At 32.1% G+C, this 20,270-nt stretch overlaps 1 protein-coding gene across 2 annotated transcripts; it reads right to left on the bottom strand.

Annotated features, from left to right (window-relative positions):
* Positions 1-3,204: 3,204 nt before the first annotated feature.
* On the bottom strand, positions 3,205-18,093 carry LOC110606651 (WD repeat-containing protein 36). Of its 2 annotated transcripts, XM_021745560.2 has the most exons (16): positions 17,634-18,093; positions 17,350-17,553; positions 17,018-17,261; positions 16,251-16,426; positions 14,756-14,838; positions 14,367-14,439; positions 13,240-13,305; positions 12,836-12,878; positions 11,120-11,259; positions 10,578-10,790; positions 5,817-5,901; positions 5,348-5,642; positions 4,620-4,881; positions 4,241-4,463; positions 3,912-4,126; positions 3,205-3,600 (listed from the first exon to the last, which is right to left on the bottom strand). In XM_021745560.2, the coding sequence occupies exons 1-16, from the start codon at positions 17,886-17,888 to the stop codon at positions 3,451-3,453; spliced, it is 2,727 nt and encodes a 908-aa protein (XP_021601252.1). In that variant the 5' UTR covers positions 17,889-18,093; the 3' UTR covers positions 3,205-3,450. The 2 variants fall into 2 exon arrangements, with proteins under 2 accessions (XP_021601252.1, XP_043809244.1); XM_043953309.1 differs by lacking the exons at positions 14,367-14,439; positions 14,756-14,838.
* Between the last annotated feature and the right edge of the window lie 2,177 nt (positions 18,094-20,270).

Below are 20,270 nucleotides of genomic sequence, written 5' to 3'. Positions count from 1 at the left end.
AGATATGTTTTTACCGCCAACCGCACATAATTAACTTTTTTATTTTTTAATTTTTACTCATTTTTGCTATCATTTGTATTTTTATATGAAATTCATAAAGTTACCAAAATAAACAATATTCACAATTTATTTGACCAAACATTTAATTAAAATATATTTTAAATATATGATGCATCAGTTTAATTAGTTATTTTGAAAGTATAAAAAAGAATTATAATGATTTTAAAATTTTAAAATTTTTATTTAAAATTATATTATATTATATGGCATATACACGTGGCATGTGATGTTAATTTTTTGTTGGTTCATTAACAGCTAAATAGTAGATAGACTATAATTGTCAAAATATTTAGAATATAAAATTTAATTGATTATTTTTAAAGTTGGATAAAATTGTAAAAATTTACAAAAGATAGAGTTAAATTGATAATTTTTCTTTTTAAAAGTAACTTTAATATTCTTAATTTAGAGTTCATTAATGCCATTTATAAAAATAAAAAAATAAAAAAAAAAAATAATCGCTTACAACTATTAATCAATATAAGTTATTAACACCTTTCAATGAAGAAAATAAAATATAATTTTTCAAAAAGTATTATTATGTTATATAACTAATTATATTTTATGATAGTAATAATTAATATTTAATATTTCATTAATAACTAAAATACATGAATTGAAGGAAGGATTAGTCATGATTATAGAAGACTTGAAATTTCAAATATTGTAGGAATGCATTGAATGAGTCTGAGTCTTATCCCTAAGACTAAATAGTAGGTTTAGTCAAATCACCTTCAAAGACTAAGACAATCTCCAAATCATGAAATTGGAATATGACATGAATCTAATAATTATTTCTAGAATATGTGTCAAGGATCATGAATATTATTATTATATTAAAATTATTTTTTTAGTTTGATAGATTTACATTAAGATCTAATCTATCAAAAAATAATATATTAATTTATACTTTATTTTATATTTTATTTCACTTACCTTTTTACAAAAAGAATTCAATTCAATTTTTATAAAATTATATAAAATTATAAGAACTTGAACTGCAAATTGGATTAAATGAGAACGCTTAAAAATTAAATAATGCTGATAACAACTCCAATGCAGAAAACCATATCCGTTTATAAATAATTCAGTAAATATTATTAAACCAATAAAAATTATTTTGTGTAAACATTTTCCCTTGATGTGGTTTGATTAGTAGATCATTCCAACGTGTAATTTATTAATTTTTAATAATTCAAATGATTTGAATTTTCATCTCTCCTACTCTTTTGGTTTCCACATCTGAAAAATATAAAAATGGTAAAGGTGTTGGGTTTGAATAGGATTAGTCTTATTGAAGATTTGGGTAGGTGCTAGAACCTGATGCTAGGGCGATGGGACCTTAGACTAAATTCTCATCCTCATGAAGAGCATATGGAAAATTCTTTTCCTAGTATATTATTTTTGTCTTCTTGCGGATGTTGTTAAAGGATCATCTTCATGTAATGAGCTAGCTCATAAATCATATGTTACCTGTTTTCTATTTTGAGAAAATGTGGATTGATCATACAGCTTCTGAGGATGTTGTAAATGATTATTGGCAACATAGCTTTAGTATTCCTAACAATAAAGTAAATTTTTAATGAATAAAATATTAATTTTATATTTTAAATAATTCATACAAAAATCAAATAAATCATTTATAGATAATAAAAAATTCTTCAAAAACAATTTCACTAAAATCAAAATTAAAATCATGGAACATACCCATCAAAATGGACAATGGGGAGCTACAAATTTGCAAGCATTGGTGGTAAGAAGCTGGGTTTATTTCCACCATTATTGATATTACAGTGATATAGTAAAGGGAATCATCATGATGCAAACCTTTTTTTGAGAAAACAATGATGAGAAGATAAATAAAATTATCAAGAAATGAAAAAAAATAGCAAGTCTTTTTTGTTGCAAAACATATACAAGCTCAACTCTGATGTGAGTATTACACAGTATCTAAGACTTTTAAGGGTCAAATTATAGTTTCTGCAATCAAGAAGGTATCAATATGTTAGGATTCCTTTTTGGTAGAAGTTTATGAGATCAAGTCTGGTGCTCAATTGGCATTACAAATGGAATGCTTGAATCAGATAATGAACCAACTATTCATTTCCTACTTCTTCTCATCATGTTATGTGTGTTTGATTGTATGATGTTCCACCATCCTATTTATCTATAGCTTTATTGGATATTTATATGTTAAATAGCTTATCATTTTAATTTAAATATTTAATAAATTAATTTCAATTATTTAATAAATTAATCTCAATTAGGATAATAATGTAAGTCGAATAATATTTCATTATCATTGTAATGATCATACATATTTTAATTTATCATTTTATTTTTAAATAATTAATTAGTTGAATGCGGCACTTATGAATTCGATAATAAATTTAAATTTGCGCCTCCATTATTTGTGGGGATATTTTTTTAGTAATCATTATCGTTTTAAATGATTGTTATGTATACATCATTTTTACAAGTACATATAAGCATAATATATTTAGCAAAAAATTAGTTTCATGAAAAGTAAATTAAATGTCAAATTATTTTTAAGGAAATTATATCTACAAATATAATTTATTTTTCATAATTTGATAATAATATTAAAAAATTCTAACAAATGACTGAAAATGATTTAATTTTTTAAACCAATAAAAATATTTTTATCGATTGATTCTTTAAAATGTTATAAAAGCTAGAAAATATAAACATAATACACAAGCAAAAAATATTTTCAGCAAATAATCAGTGCTTAGTTGATTATTAATCCGACCTAACAGGAGAATTAAAACCTTCAACAACTATTCTAATTTTACAAATGATTTCTCATCAAGGTGCACTGTTTTGTAAGCAATTTCCAAAGTAAACAACTCAGGTAGTTAACTATTGAGGCCCTGTTTAATAATATTGAAATTGGCTCTAAGATTTTAAAATTTTAAATTTAAATCTCAATGACTCAATAAAGCAAACAACATCAACGTCAACAATAATAATGATATCAAAAATTATAGAACTCTCACCAAAGTAACCATTCCAACTTTTAGCATAGGGGAGCCATGATTTCAGCTTGGAAAAATCATATGCAAATCCAAAAGGCAAGCATGATGAATTCTCAGAATTTCTCAAAATCTCAAATAGAACATGTTCTTTGAAATGCTCAAATTCTATTTCTGCAAAAACAGTAAAGATAATATTCTACAATTACAAGTTGACTCTCCCCATCAAAAAATGGGGTGCCCTCCAGGGCCTCTACCATTCTATATTTCAAGGTGAACTAACAGAGCCTACATACAAAATTTTCTGAGAAAAATAATTTATAAAATAAATACCACTGCTGTGGAAAGAGCTATTTCATCTCAAATTACAAAAACAATTGATACCTCCGGAAAATTAGAACTGAGAATTGCTTAGGAAAGTGACCATGCATCTAGTGCTCTGAAATAAATTGTCCATTCTCTGCCAAACTTCACGTTGGGTTTCTAGCAGCTTTCCAGCCTTTTCGTGAAATTTTGGTTGGCAGCGTATGGTTTCCCCGTGTATCTAAACAGACAAACAAACAGGCAAAGGTGTCAGTAGATGAATAGCCTCTCAGACCAGTAAAAACCTCCAGGAGATAAGCACAAATTTCTATTTTCTTCAATTTCATGTATACAACATAAACACAACGACCAAATTCTAATATGGAAGTTGCAGGAATTTTCTTTGCATTTGCACTAAGCAACTTTTTGAATACTAAAAGGAGTTTGCTTCAGCATTGCTCTACGTTTTAACCAACAAATGAGAAAATACTCTCACGTAAGGAAGGGGAGAGGGGAAGAAAAGTTGCAGATATGATAGGGCGAAAGCCATACCTTCAAAAACAATCTAATAACAGCTTGCACAAACTCAAAATTGTTTCTGCTAGCTATCTCATGAATGAAATAATCAAGCAGCAGCTCAATTGATATAAACTCAGGTCTCTTTTCAAGCTCTTGCTGATCATCCTCATCTATTATCTGCAGCAGTCGGAGCTCCATGTCCAAAGTTGATGGAGACAAGGCTTTGATATAATCAGTAAACGTAGAAACTGCAAAATGTAGAATCGTTAGAATACCAGGATTTCCAATATAAAACAATAATAAAAGCATTTTATCTAACTCATAAATGAAAAATAGTATACAGCAAGGACTAAGATGCACACAATTTTTCATCTTGGCAGAGGACTGAAGGAGTTGTAAAAATTGGTATGTTGTCCTGTCTAGTTTTCTATCATTGTTCTGCACTTCATCAGTTTTTGTTTCTTTCTCCTCGTTCATCGGCTCACTAGGTTTAAATAATACTTCTCCAGAAAGGGATGGTAATGAAGGCAAGAAGAAAGGAGCATTCACAGGCTTCTTAGGAGGCTCAACTGGTTTGTTGCGCACCTGAAATTCATTGATTTAAGAATAATAACAAAAGCAAACACTGGATCTAAAAATTGTTTTTCACAAAAAAAACCAGAAATACAAACTATATTAAATACAAGGATATTCCACCGTAAACTGAAAGAATGAGATTGCTGGTTAAGGGAAGAGGAGCACCTTTATAATGTCCAAGTTGATCAAACCCTGCCATTGGCTTCTAGGCAACAATGAGAGAGTTACAAGTTCTGGGATTTGATGACTGAAAGTTGGCAAGACGGAAGCTTCATCATGTTGTGGGTGCTTCACAATAGGTCTATCAGAGTCCTGAACTTGAGAACCTTCCATTGAAGAGACAGATGGCAATTTGACACTCACAACTTCTTTCCCACTTGCGTATGAATCAACAACTGAGGTCCCAGAGAACATTGATTGATTAACCCTGAAAATTCCCAGTTACTATCATTGAGTTCTCTTTTTCCCCATGTTTCCTTGGTAACAAATAAAGAACATACGCAACATAATAAAATGTGATACCAAAATCTAACCAAAATAGATAAAGATTAGCAATAATTATAATAAAATGTGATAACAAAATCTAAATAATATAAATAAAGAACATCAGCAATATTTATAATAAGCATCATACCAAAAGGGCTGCATGTTATAAGGATCAGCATGACAGGTTAACAGCCACAAATGAAAGAAACATATCAAGGATTGAATGATTAAATTAGTCACTTTGATGTTAGATCATCATTTGAAAGTAAAAAATAAAGATTAATTTCATAACCTCTCCTAAGATATTCCATGCAGCCCTATAGAAAAGCTTTAACAGAATAGCTCCCAATTATGGCAAGCAGCCCTAAGTTGATAAAACCAAAGATGAGAAAAAATTATGGACTTACCACAAATACACACCATTTTGATCAACATGAGTTGTTGCTAATATATCTAAATTTGGTGACAGAGACAATGCTGTAATAGGCACATCAACGCATATTGCATCTATTTGCCTGGCTAAGATCACATCCCAAATTCTAAGACTCCCATCCATACTGGAGGATAAAAGCCATTTCCCATCCTCACTAAAAGATAAATCTGTGACACGATCAGTATGACCTTCAAATTTGCGAACCATTCTCAATGCCTCGACATCAAACAAACGAATAACCAAATCATCTGCCACAGTAGCCAAAAGACCTGGGAAATTAAAGAAAGAAAATAATTAGACTATTGGGATGAGAGAGAGAGAGAGAGAGAGAGAGAGAGAGCATTTGCATTGAGAAGACAAATTGAAATATTTCACTACAAGAGGCCAAAAAAAACTTTTTTTTTTCTTTTTTTTTTTAAAAAAAAAAAAAAAAAGAGTACTACCATTGAGACGATGATAAACAGTTTTAACCAGAGAACAGCCAACTCTCCATCTCGATTTTAGTTCCCGTCCTTTGAAATCCCAAACCTGCATATAAAGTTTAATGTGAAATGGAACTTTCCACCAAAATTAGCTGCGCTAAATATATATATACATACATACATATATACACACATATACATATATATATGTACATATAATATCAATCAACAGTGGCAGATCCACATTAGAGCCAAGGGGGCAATTGGGCACCTGAAATTTTGGGAAAAAAAAAAAAGGTACAAGTCTTCTAAGAAAAACAAAAATGTAAATTTTATTAAGCCCCCTAAATGTTTAATAGAATTTACATTTAAGTCTCATAATTTATATTTTAAAAATATAACAACTTCTAATCCAGTATGCAAGTGTAAATTTCAACAAGTATTAGTAATGTTTAATAGAATTTACACTAAAGTCTCATAATTTTTATTTTAAAAATATAACAACTTCTAATCCAATATGCAAGTGTAAATTTCGACAAGTATTAGTAAGTTCACAACTCCCCAATAAAAGAAAGGGATAATTACTAATTAATCCCTATAGTATGGAGAAATTAACTAGTTGGTCCCTCATTTTTGAAAAATAAATTAAAACGTCCTTAACGTTTTAAAAAGCCTACTAGTTAGTCTCTCCATTAGTTTTAACCATTAAGTATTGCAAAAAAGTCTAAAATGCTCCTGATATGAATGAACTAATTAGTAATTTTTTTTAAAATCTGGAGGAACAACTAATAAATTTTTCAAAATCATAAATAGTAAAATACTTAGCAGCAAATTACAAATTAACAGCAAAACTAACAGAGGGACTAACTAGTAGACTTTTTAAAATGTTAGAAATGTTTTAATGCATTTTTCAAAACTGAGAGACTAACTAGCGAGTTTCCTTGTACCATAGGGACTAAATAGTAATTTTTCCTAAAAGAAAAACCAAACCATTGCCCTTGAGGTAAATGATGTATTTTAGATTTTTTAACAACGAAATTTGAGAAAAAAAAAAATCTACCCTGAAATATTAATAGGATCTCATTTAACATCATGCATATTTTCAAAATTGGTAGTCCACGAGATATATACTAGAGTAATAGAGCTAGAATTTCAATCCAATACTAGTATTAATTTGGTACATACTCTCTCTTATTTAATCATTACAATGTTTTCCTAAGTCTGATGAATTTATTAAATGCTATAATTAAATGAGTGAATAAGATTTTACAGATTTGGATACATAGATTTATACAAAATTTTCTAATTTTATAAGTTCTTAATATTAATGTTGAGATAATTGAAAGAAATAGATAATACTCAAAATTGTGCGCCAATAACTAAATTTTGGAAAAGTTAATAGTAAATTATTATATACCTTTTGTTCCGATACAACTTTTTAAAATGAACCCCTTCAATACAAACAACACACAATGAGCAACTACAATTTCAGATTAGCCGATCATATCTAAAACATCTCAAAAAATAATAAAAATAAGTTTCCACCTGGATCATGTATGTTGGTCCATCATATAGATCATCTTACCATCACGAAAAGGAACTTTAACTGATTATGTTGAACCTTTTGTAACCAAATTTCTGCATAATATTATATTAGATGGCACCATACTCCCAAGTAAGTTCAATGATGCATGACTATTATTACATTCTGAATTTCCATAACTTCCCTGTTTATGGATTATGTTCAGATTCGAGATGCAGCAAATCATAGTAGAAAGAGGCAAGATGATGAGCAAAAACAATCTGAAGAGGGACCCAAGCATGAGCAGAACCAAAGGGAAGGGATAGATGCAAGTGGAAGGTGTATTCTAGAAGACCATAATAGTCCTCAGTGAGCTGGCAGATATTCTGGTATGACAGAATATACATGAATGGAGCGAGGGAGGGAATCTTTTGTTTATAAATAAGAAAGTCACCCAGAGAGAGGGATATGAAAAATTCCTAGCTGTTAAAGGGTAGAGTTGTCTACTAACTTCCCTGATAAATTGTATTGAGTCCTTCTTGAATGAATTCCAGATTTCCCCTAAACCTTCATCTTCTCAGTTATTAGCTGTACAAATTCTTTTCTCTATCAATTAGTCTGACCTACCAACCGAATGCCACAAACCCGAATGGATTCTAGACTTGAGTCAGCAGAGAGGAATTTGTCATTGTTGAAAGACGAATTTTCCAAGCTTAAAACAGATAATAAGACCATTCATCCCGAGCTTTCCTCTTGAAACTCTCCTGTAAACTCACCCGTGGTAAATCTACTATTGATGAGGGTGAAGTATCCACCCAACTCACCCCTTCCCATGAGTCTTCTCATCCATCTATTCTCACCTCACCCACCTCCTTATCTCCTTCTTCTACCCTTCTTGTGAAAACTCTTGAAATACCTAGATTTAATGGCAATTATCCGATCGGTTGGCTTGCTAGAGCTGAACAATATTTTGAGTTGAATGGAACTAGACCTGAATTCAAAGTTATGATGGCCCGGGTTTGTATGGAGGAGGGCATCCTCCATTGGTTGCATTGATTGCACCACCGCCAACTGAACTTAACTTGAGAAAAATTTTCTCTCGAGTTGGTTAATTGCTATAGCAACGAGATATGCTGATGAATCCCTTCAAGAGGTTGGCTACCGTGAAACAAACGGATTCGGCCGATCACTATATCCATGAGTTTGTGACTCGGGCTATTCGAATTCCTAATCTTTTGGATACTCACCCACTCGGTTTTTTTTTCTTAATGGCTTCTGTGAAGAGATACGGGTTCGTTTATGAAGCCAAAATACTGTTGATATTTCGCGCACCATGCTTTTGGCCCGGGAAGTTGAGTGCAAGTCCTTAATCACCATTCCCCACAAATATAAACTTCCTACATCGCTAATCCAATCCAATATACAATATGGGCTCGGTTCTCGACCCCCACCCTTCCTTCCAACTTCATATTTTACTTCCTTAACCCATAGCCCGACTCACATCCAACCCAAACCACCTGATAAACTATCCTTCTCTTCTACCTGTTCTTCTCCTGCCGCCGGCATCGATCACTACCCCATCAGTGCTAGCCATTGTTTTGTCTTTGAATTGCTGGTCCAGAAAATGTCCTGTCAAAACCACATCTCCCTTTCGAGTGAAATTGGGTGATGATCGTTGCCTCAGCTCTCTCAAGACTTGCTCTTCTCTTTTCCTTAATTTAGGACCCATACAAATTACCCCGGAATGCTATGTTTTTCCTCTGGGTGGCATTGATGTGATTCTTGGAGTCTCTTGGTTTGAGACATTAGATGATGTTAAGGTCAATTACAAGCAACTGACTTGATGAATTAATTGTTGCTATTCACAATGACTCAGAATTACAGAGTATAATCAATGCTCTTCAACATGATTCTTCAAGCCACCCACAATACTATGTGATTCAACAGCTTCTGTTTTATAAGGACAGGTAAGTGATACGTACTAAGTCTGATTTGGTTTCTAAGTCTCTAAATGAGTTCCATTCCACACCAGTGGATGGCCATTCCAATGTTTTTCGAACTTACAAGCGTTTTTAGCAGCCTCCTTATATTGGAAAGGAACGATAAAGTCTATCAAAGAATTTGTGGCTTCCTATTTAATGTGTCAAACAAACAAATATGAGGCACTTTTCCCTGCTGACCTCCTTCAACCACTTCCGATTCCAATTGCAACAGGGGCTGATATTTCTTTAGATTTCGTTACTGGCTTACCTAAGTCGCATGGAATTGATTGTGTTCTTGTTGCGATTGATCGTTTGACAAAGTATGCGCACTTTCTTACTCTTCGGCACCCTTGTACTGAAAAAATCAGTGGCAAAATTATTCGTCAAGTAGTTAAACTACACGGGGTGCCAAGTACCATTGTTAGTGACAGAAATCCCATATTCATTAGTAATTTTCGGCAGGAGATTTTCGATTGATGTGCACTTCTTTAGTTCTATCCCTTTCTTCTTGAGCTAGTTGCCAACTATTTAATTATTACTTTAAAAAACCCATTAGATCCAGAGGCATACTCGAACGACACCGCAGTCAAGTCAAGAGTGAGAGCAAGAAAAACCAATTAAAAATTGGCATGCATATACACACAACAATAAATTACTTGCCAAGTGGCATCATATTTTTCTTCAATCATTGCAATCTTTCAATTGATTATATTGTTTAAATTGATTTAGTTCACTGAATTTTTAAAGCTAAATCAATTATTGCAGTTTGAGTGTAACTATTACAATTATTTTGAGCAAATTAAGTTTCTCCACATATCTTAATTGATTATGTACTTTTATTTTATGAAAATTATTTGTTGTTTAACTTCATGGTATGTTTGGGATTACTATTTGTAGCATTATCTTATGAAAATCATATAACTGGACAATAATACAATCCAAAATAAAGGAAGACAACGTCTAGTATATCTGCACTGCTTATTTTGAATAAGGCGTGGTATAAATATGCATGTGGATACCCAGAGAGCAAATAAAATGGCCATTATGGTAATTGATAAAATTTTACTTCTTGGCAGATGAAAATGATGTATTGTCTATGGGAAATCATGTAAACCATTTGTAGGAGAAGAAACTTCTTAAAAGTTAAATCCAGCAGAAACATGCTACAGTAAGAGTACTCCTCCCAGTTCACCAATGTAATAGGGTAGAAGCTGAATTTTGGTTATATGAATAGGTCAGTCAAGCAGAATCATAAAAGATACTGTGATTGGCACTAACCTTTACATCTCCATGGTATCCTGCACTTATCATCAGGGTATTTGTTGAATCACAAGCAACTCCAACCACCTCTCCTTCATGGGCGCAGCTTCTTCCTTCTGACACATCTAGGTAACTGCCACGGCTGATCCCCGATTGAAGATTGAACCTCTCTATCCAACCACCTGCTGTCCCTACTACAGCAAAATTACCACATGCACTAATAGCACAGGCCTGGGCAGAAAAAAAAAAAGTTCAACAAAAGTGCACATTATTTCAAAGACAACATCTAGGATTTCAACTTTACAAATTTCATTTATGGAACTGGAACCAGTATTGGCAACACAGATGTGTAAAAAGATACTTATAAAATGCATTTTATGCCATTATTTATTTCAGTTAGGACATAAAGGATCTCTATCTTACAAAAATCACATATAAACTGAAAAACAAAACAAAAAAGTCCTCATTTGCCATAAAGTAATAGAAAAGGACTGAATAGATCCTGTTAAAATCAAGCCATAGAACTGATCAAAGTAATTAATAGATTATTTGGTGCTAACCTTAACAGGTGTTGGATTTTCTGGGCAAGGTCTCAGGATATGCTCACCAAGGACAAAATTCTGAAGCCTCCATACATACGCCTGTGCAGTATCCATATGACATGTAACCACATTGCACCAATCCCGCTCCCTAATTTCAGCTGAAAATTTGATATTTTGACAAAAAAATGTAACTACTCAAAATATTTGACAAACACAAAATGAAAATATTCAAAATATTGCACTAACCCATAACACATACGCATAATAAAAGAAAATTAAATAAGCAGTGATTGAGTAATAACCCATACAAAATATTACTGTACTCTAGTATGATGAAACTGCTGCCCCTTTTTCAATTTGACAATAACAATACGGATTCAAATTAATTAAAGAAAAAAAAAACTTCAAATGACTAATCAAAATATATGTTGCTTTAGGAGTTGAAGCGCAAAACTATACTTTTTCTTTGGTATATGGAATGAGATGGAGTAGGAAAGCAATATTATTCCATGGTCAAGACATAGCTACTCGTCGCTTAAATGAAAAATATGTTTTCTAGACATTTGAAAAATATGAATCTATGTAATAATAGCTATGCAATTCAAATTTCAGTCATCACTTTTACAGTTTTATTAAGGCAACAGGTGACTCTCAAGTGATGATATCCTATATGACCTTAGGCGAGAGGCAAGGGCCTTTTTGAAGCGATTTGCCATAGACTGAAAATTATATGTACATGCTTATATATACTTCTAACATAAAAATCAATAAACAACACCCATCTAAAAAAGCAATAAAACTATCATACTTATAACTTTTTTTTGAAAGATTTAACTTATATATATATATATATATATTAACATAACAATGAATAATAAAAAAGCAACAAACAAAAAAAAATAAAAATAAATAAATCTGAAATTCTAAATTTATAAAGTGAAAAAAAAAAATCCACAATTCCATTTTGGGAAGGGAAGAAGAGAAGAAGCAGAGGAGGAGATAAGAAAAGAAGAGAGAAATAACAAAAAAAAAAGGAATCCGCTGCTGCCCGGGTAGGGAGAGGAGAAGAGGGAAAGAGAGAGAGAGGAGAGACATACCTTTGGCTGCTGTTAGGGAGCAAAGGAAAGAGGAAGAAGAGACTTTGGTGTTTAAAATTTCAAAAAAAATAAATAAATATGTATAAAAAAAAAAAAAGGACTTATTTCAGTAAGGCGTCAACTTGGGAACCTCTCGCCTGGCACCTTACTGCTACAAGGCATTGCCATATCCCTTGCCTCACCTCACCTAGCACCCTGGAGACCTTTAACAACACTGATCTTATATATCCTTATCCTATTTGAACTAGAGTTGATTATAAGTATACAGTATGGAGTATCTTTATATTCCTATCCTATTTAATACACCAAATGCAGCTTTCACATTGTCTTTCTAGTGAGTCCAAAATAATCAAGTGAAATTGACTAATGATACTTCATTGGATGTCAAGTTGTTAACCAATACTTGTAATATCACTGGATTACAAGTTGTGAACCCATACTTGTACAAAAAATGCACTTTAAATATGAAAACAAGAGGAAATGTTTGCATAATGATCATTCTAGTATAATAAATAGTCTTTAAACCAAAACACAGAAAATAATATCCTACCATAAGATAAAAAGACATCCATATTCTAAGACAATTAACCAAAAAGAACTATGAAGCACTTCAAAAGCTCTTAGATAAAGATCATACCACAATCAAATGCAATAACAGGCTTCAATTTCAATTCTTCTTCCTGCAAATCAATCAAAAAAGAAAACTAAGCAATTAGCAGTTTTATAGAGAAATAACACAAGCAAAGAAAAATTATTGGTCATACCCAATAGTAATACAAAAAAATATGATGTTATATGAAATTTTATACAAGTTTCACAAAAGGTGTATTAATATATTTTAAGAAGGTATTATATGAATTGTAAACATGTCTAAGTAATGGTAGATGGTCATAGAATTATAGACCCAACTCCTATAATATAAGAATATGAAACATTTCATAAGTTGCAGCGAGTAAATATACATGTAACTATAATCGCACAAGTACATATTGTGTTATGATAATACTGAATCGAACATACTAGCCTTTAACTTGATCTTACCTTCACTTTCAGTTTCTTGGCACGCTTAGATACATGACGCTGGGAAAGCTCTCTACTTTGCTGATCCTGGTGGTGACATTAAAAATATAGGAATGACTGGATAATAAATATGGGAAAGAACAGAGAAGAAAACAATACAAACAAGCAAAGCACATGCAAATATATCCAGATGGAATAAATGCCCATGAGCAAACTATTCATTTTCCATCTTCACAAGGAATAGAGAGATTCATAATGGCTAAAGGATTTGAATTAGAGTATTATAGAAGAAATAGTAATAAGAAAACAATTATCTCTCTATCATTTTCATTTTCTCAGTCAACAAATAAAAAAAACTTAAGGGTTCACTTGGCACTTTTTCTTTTTGCTGTGTTTCTGTGATTTTTTTTTTTTAAAAAGTTGCTACAGGTGAAAACCATAAATATTGGTCTTTTCTTTCATGAACTCGTCGTTCACATATGCAGTGCTTACCATTAGATAACAGCAGCCAAAAACCAAATGTAGTATTGACAAACAAATGCTCCCCCAATATTTTCAAAGTAGAACAACTAACTTGATAAACAATTATGTAGGGAAAAGGAAGAAGAAAGATATGTAGAAACAGATGCATGAGAGAAAGTAAGATAGTACAGGAGAACCAAAAAGAAAATTTTGAAAACAAAATTTAGCATAGGGCTCAGAAAAACTTAAGGGACTATGAACGCAAAACAGGAAGGTAATACACGAAAACCCCACATAACATAATATAGAAAAAATGCAACAAAATGAAATTAAAAAAAAAAGTCCCATTCAGGGTCTTCATCAACTGTACTGAAATCAAGAAACTAAAGATTTCATTTCTCCCTTCTACATTCATATGCTCATAAAACTATATCTGTGTTCCTACAGCAGCAACGAATGTCAAGGACTAAAATAATAACCAATATTACTTTTCACAAATTAATCTCTGAATCTAATGGGACCAAATTGTAAAGGAAAACAGAAAAGTCAAGTTGAATATAATAAGTTCTTCCTTTCGGTATAATTGGCTCCAACTGGACTCAAGATCTCACATTACTGAGCATTTGTAAGATAACAATATCCGTGAAGCAGAAAGAAGTTCAATTGAACGTTGGCCAATATCAAACCTGGATGACGGAGAAAAGACGGAAGGCACGATCCTGACCAGCAGATAGAATGTGTCTCCCATTCGCATAGAACCTTTAGAACAACACAAGGATTTCTTGTGAAACAGCAAAGGAATTTCTATATAAATAAGGTATGGAATAATATAGATATGAAAGACGACCTTTCTTCTATTGAAGTGGGAATCACATAGAATTCACAGAAAATTTTGTTTCACATTACTGAATTAGATAAAAAACAATTTGGTGCCATGAAAAACAATATCTAAGAAAGTGCAGCCAAAAGAACAAGGCACTAATCCAGTAAAAATAACTTCCCAAATCCCAACAAAAAGGAAGTTGACAAATATGAATTCCCAAAACTAAAATCTTAAATGGATTAGCATAGCTACCTTATGCAATGAGGAGGAGCGCTGTGTCCGCTTCGAAAGCGCAACAGGCGAGGATCTCCGTCACTTGTGTCAAAAATCCACATCTTAAAAGGAAGGCAAATCATATGTTATGTACATGTTAGAATTGTAGTATAATGAAGTTTTTCTCACAAACCAAATACAAACAAATTAAGAAGGAACCTCGACTGTTCTACTATATGTTTAGCATCAAAGATGAGATCTCTCTAAATTCTTACAAGAATCATGTTGGATATTTCTACCAGAATTTTCTGCAAACAAGTTACCTAACAATAAACTCCACTCCACCTAGGTACAAGTGTAGCCTTAATCTAGACGAGATAAAGAAGGAAAACCGACTAACAAAATCAAAAAAATAAAGAAAAGAACAAGTGAGGTGCAATTATATTTTATACTTTTCAAATAAGAAAAACAGCTTTTGAGAGGACAAGAATGAAGATTCAAGAATACATAAACTCTCCTATATCAACTCTCAAAGTCTCAATCAAGCTTGAAATTATACTTCTGTCCATAGACTTGGAAATTAACCTTTCGAGGGAATTCATTACTCATAATTCATCACAGTCCTATTAGGTATAGGGAAACCAAGGTAGAATAGATATCATTGCCTCTGCATTCACTTCTTCTTCTCTCTCTCATACACATTCACAAACACACAATATGAACAAAAAAAAATCAGAACTCTAATAGTGATATGCCGTCTGTCCTGCTAACATTGTTGAATACACCTTTTTTAAAGAGACGGAGAAAAAGAGAGAGATACTTTCACATTGTAACTTAGGATCAACAAATCCAAATTGAACTTTAGTTATAAGAAATTGTATTTACACTCTTTAGGCAAAACTATCACTTCCTATAATCACTCTCTCCCCCTCCTCTCACTACGCAATTACAAAATCCCTTCTCTCCTACTCATTGTTTTATAGATAGAAAGCTGCTTTCACATCTTAAATCAAATGCCATAAAAGAAACTCCCTGGAAGAGATCTAGCAAAGAGAGGTTTAGGCCATTGGCTCAAGATAAAGAGTTACTGAAACTAAACTGATTCATTGAGGTTATTTATCTATGAAATTCCAGGATTGGACCTTGCAAAAACAGTGCTAAAAAAAATTGGTCATACCCAATTGAATAGCAGAGCAGTACAAGTAGAGAACAAATCTGGGTCAACATACTACATCTGATAGATAATTTTTTTTTTCATTATTCTTGTTTGGATTAGTGGATCTCTCAACATTCAAGTACCTTTTGAAATCCAAAGAGCTTTGAAGAACATAAGCACAAGGGAAGTTTCTTATTCTGACAGCATTTTTCAATTTTTCTAAAATCCACAAAGTTGAGTAATATAAAAGAATAATTGAATTAACAATACAAAGATGAAGATCAATACATACAGCATCAGCAATCACTTCATTCATAGACTCGGATATTCATATAAAAAAATTAATTTAAAAAAAGCAAAAAATTGATTTCTCCTTACTTTAATCGAGTTGTCTGCTGATGCACTCATCAATACAGGCTCATTAGCAAAAAAGTGCAATGAAATAATTGAATTATCATGAGCCTCTTTTATGACTGATTGGAGCCTTCTTTTCTCAAGATTCCATATGCTAATGACACCAGATGAACCTCCAGATGCTAGAAGAGGCTGTCCATCTAAACGAATAGAGTTACAAGAATTAGCATAGATCTCATGTAAGCCCCAAGAATAACAAATAGCTCAATAATTCTTTAGTAAGCATAAAAACTAAAAGGAGTAATGCCTGATGGAAGCATATACAAGTGTAGTTGATAATCAGCTCCAGAGTGACAGAACATTTCAAAAAAAAAATGGAAGACATTCATTGAAGCAGAAGAACAAGAAGATGGGGCATAGTCCTGACACAAAGTGAGGTTTAAAAAAAAATACAGAGGCCATAAATCATTTTAACAGTGGTTAGAGTTACTTTGAGATCAATTTATTTGACACAAGTGCACTGTATATTATTGAATTCAGATATAACACAGTCAAGCTCCCAGGCACTAACCCATGTTTGAAACTGATACTCCCAATCAAGTACTCCAGTTCTTTTATACAATCAGTCAGTAATGCATGGAAGTCAAGCTTATAATTTTTCTATAGCAAATGCAAATTGGTTTTGACTACCCACAAAAAAATTGGCTTTTTCAACAGTAGAAAGCTTATATATTCAACAATAACGTTCCACACTTATAAATGTAAATCGCAGGCTTTGAGAAATTAATTACCAGTACTAAAACACAAGGCAGTTACCGCGCCCCTTGTAGCATGAGAAAAGGAAACCAACTCCTCATCACAGCGAATGTTATGTACATGAATTTTCCCGTCAGCACAACCAATTGCAATGACATCAAGTGCAGGTGATGAGACACAACTTGTGATAGAGGAATTCCATCCCTTGAACTCGTAAAGCTTCTTCTTAGTGCTGATGTTCCAAAGCTGCAAAGTACCCTCTTGGCTCCCAAGAACAACCTGCTTAGATTACAAGATTTTCTCATTAATGCATTAAACAATTACAAATTGAGAAAAAAAAAAGTCAGAAAAGCTAAGAAAGAATCACCTTGTTTAGGTAAGTATCTGGGTGCATTAAGCAGGTGGGTGTAAATCTATTATCTAGCATGATGTGTCCAATTGGAGCTAGATTCTGCTCAAGTCCTTTGAAACCCCAAATGAACATATTACCATCAACGTCTACACTCAAGATGTGATCACCAAACAGCAACAACAAATTAACTTTAGCACTATGCCTACTCCAAGTTGCTACCTGCATAAGAGCACCAGTTTAAACATAAGTAATCACTTTCAAGTCAGTTCTCTATTCAATTTTTGGCCAAATTAGGCTACCTGTTGAGCGCGCTTAAAAACGGCTACGTGGTTTCCATAGGCAGCAAAGGTGAAATCGCGATAGGAAGCAAGAGCTCGAATCTTTTTGGGAAGCTGTGGACTAACAAGGACCAAATTCAGCTTGGCGCAGTTGTAAACCTGAAAAGCTTTGCCTACACTCACTGTGACAAAAGTTTCAGTGCCTAGTCGCTGAACGGAGAAGGGAACACTGCTTGTTATGTATCCAATTGCTCTGTAGGGTTCAAATATCCCCATGTCTCTGCAGAAAACTACCACAATCAATTGAATGATGCAACGGCTGTAGTATATAGTTTGCGAATCCGGAAGGAGGGAGAGATGGCGAAGGTTTGATTGCCTGGAAGTGGTGTGAAGAAGAAGGGGATTTGTTTCAGTAGAGCACGAGGAGAGGCGGGGAATGGGAGAAAGAAGCAACTACGCAGGGTTTAAGGTTAAGTCAAAATAGCGGAGAAGAAAGGCAGGGTTTTTGTTTCTTAAGGTCAGAAAACGATGCCGTTTTAGTATTTCAATTTTTTTTGGAAAAATGGGATCCCAAATGTGCACCGTTTGTTTTCGAAGTCCATGTTATGATTTCTTGCCAAATTAACCATGAAATTTTGGGTTAAAAAAGTCATGAAATTTTGGGTTAAAAAAAAATCATGAAATTTTGAGTTAAAAAAAATTATGAAATTTATAGAAATGGCTAAATAAGCCTACGGCTGTTAGAGACAAAGCTAGTAAAATGCATCGTTACTAAAAATATGTGTAAACATTATATTTCAAACAAAATATAACCCTATGTTTGGATCTTAATTATGGAAGAGAATTGAAGAGAAATTAAAGAGAGGCACTGAGCTGGATTAAAGAGTGCGGATTCTTATTGTGTCCATTAACAATGTTTCATTAGATGATTTAAGATTGTAAATTGCGTTTATGCAGTTATGAGGAAGCAAGATGTGCTTTTATTCACAGGTCTGCGAATGATGTCGCTCATGTTCTAGCAACATCGGCTCATTCTGAGTCAGGTCAAGGAGTTTGAATTCATGTCCCTCCTTCTCATATAGTTTCCTTGATCGCTTTGAATTAATAATATTTCTTTCATTTTTAAAAAAACAAGAGAGGAAATCAAGAGAAAGGAAAAGAAATTTTATTTTATTTTATGGTATTTGGACAGATAAGTAATTTAGAGAAGAAATTAAATTTTTCTCCTAAAAGAATGAATAGCATTTAAGTGCTTTTTTTAATCTATTTTGCTCTTTTTTCACTAATAGAAGGGAAATATTTAGGAGGTTTACAATTAATTGGGTAATTTTCTCTTTTTTTTTTCATTTTTTCTGCTTAATTCATATCCAAATAAGAAAATTTGAAAAAAAAGTGTTTTTTTTTTCTTTTCAATCCATTTCTATCTATCCAAATAAAGTATAAGAGAATTTGCTTATTTAATTATCAATAATGAAATGGAGTTTTTATGATTTAGGTGAAAAAAAAATTAGAAAAGGGAGCCGGAAATTAATTATATGAATAGGGTCCGACTGCTATATAAAATTATGATTTTAATTATCATCGTGGCAATTAGACTCATACCTACTATGAGTTGGAAGTGCAATGGATAATTTTTTTTATAACGTGACGTGCTTCAAAAGTGTGGCAGGTCTCGTTATCTCCTCCATCAAACGATAAGACATTTTAATTCTATCGCACTTCTAATGTACGATAGAATTGAATTTTCTTTTTTATTTTTAAAAGGAAGATTTATAATTTCATCCCATATATGGCCATTGTTTATAAATTCATCCCTGCATTTTTAGAAACTCATTAAAAGATTCCTTACTTTTGTTTTCATTAACTTTGTAGTCCTTCAATCCAATTTCAAACAATTCTTCCATTAAAAAATCAGTCAAAAGATAGACAAACTTTTTAAAAGCCAAAATTACCCCTCTCCTCCCACACACTCTCTCCCTCCGTCTGTATTTTCTCTTCCTTTTTCTCTCCCCACCTTCTTTATAATCTCAAATTTCTTTCTTTCACCAAACCTCTTTACCTTCTATTTAGTTATTTTTATATTTTAGTTAGTATTTGGGCTAATGCGAAGGTGAGTAGTTACCCTATTTAGTAATGACTTATTTTCGTTTGTATAAAAATTTGTATTCTAAAACTTTAAGCCATTTATAAGACGGTCTTCCCTCTTCCAAAAAGAATTTTGCAAGAGATAAAATAAAAAATTGAGAGGAAGTTTTAAGTACAAAATTTAAATTTAATTTTGAATTATGTATATTTTCTTAATAATTTTTATTTTGAGTGAAAGAGGCAATAAAAATTATGGATGAAATATTTTTGCTTATTTGAAGGAAAGGATGAGCATCCAGGTTTGCTAACAGTCAATTAAAGGGCACAAATTTGGTAGATGCAAGAAAAATTAGTAATTTAGAATGTATTTAGTTAAGAAAAAAATTAGAAGTTATACCCATTTATGTTATGTTTGTTAATAAAATTTTATTTACAGTTATTTTTGCAAAATTGACTTACTCTCCAAAACTTTTCTTTTTTCTTTTGATAAATTGAATTAATTTAAATTAATAATATATTTATATTTGATCTTATAATATATTTTGATCTTATAAATCAATTTGATTAATATTT

Source organism: Manihot esculenta, chromosome 18 (genome assembly GCF_001659605.2).
Source record: "Manihot esculenta cultivar AM560-2 chromosome 18, M.esculenta_v8, whole genome shotgun sequence".
Classification (NCBI taxonomy): Eukaryota; Viridiplantae; Streptophyta; class Magnoliopsida; order Malpighiales; family Euphorbiaceae; genus Manihot; species Manihot esculenta.
Note: the sequence above shows the minus strand (reverse complement) of the source record. Positions and strands in the feature narration are given on the sequence as shown.

What these genes read in the sequence shown, in the direction of transcription:
- LOC110606651 (XM_021745560.2), bottom strand. Translation starts at nt 17,888, where the DNA reads ATGGGGATATTTGAACCCTACAGAGCAATTGGATACATAACAAGCAGT. An exon ending in CAGATACTTACCTAAACAAG is followed by an intron (nt 17,262 to 17,349) that starts GTGATTCTTTCT and finishes TAATCTAAGCAG; the next exon opens with GTTGTTCTTGGGAGCCAAGA. An exon ending in CAGCAGACAACTCGATTAAA is followed by an intron (nt 14,839 to 16,250) that starts GTAAGGAGAAAT and finishes CTTCCTTTTAAG; the next exon opens with ATGTGGATTTTTGACACAAG.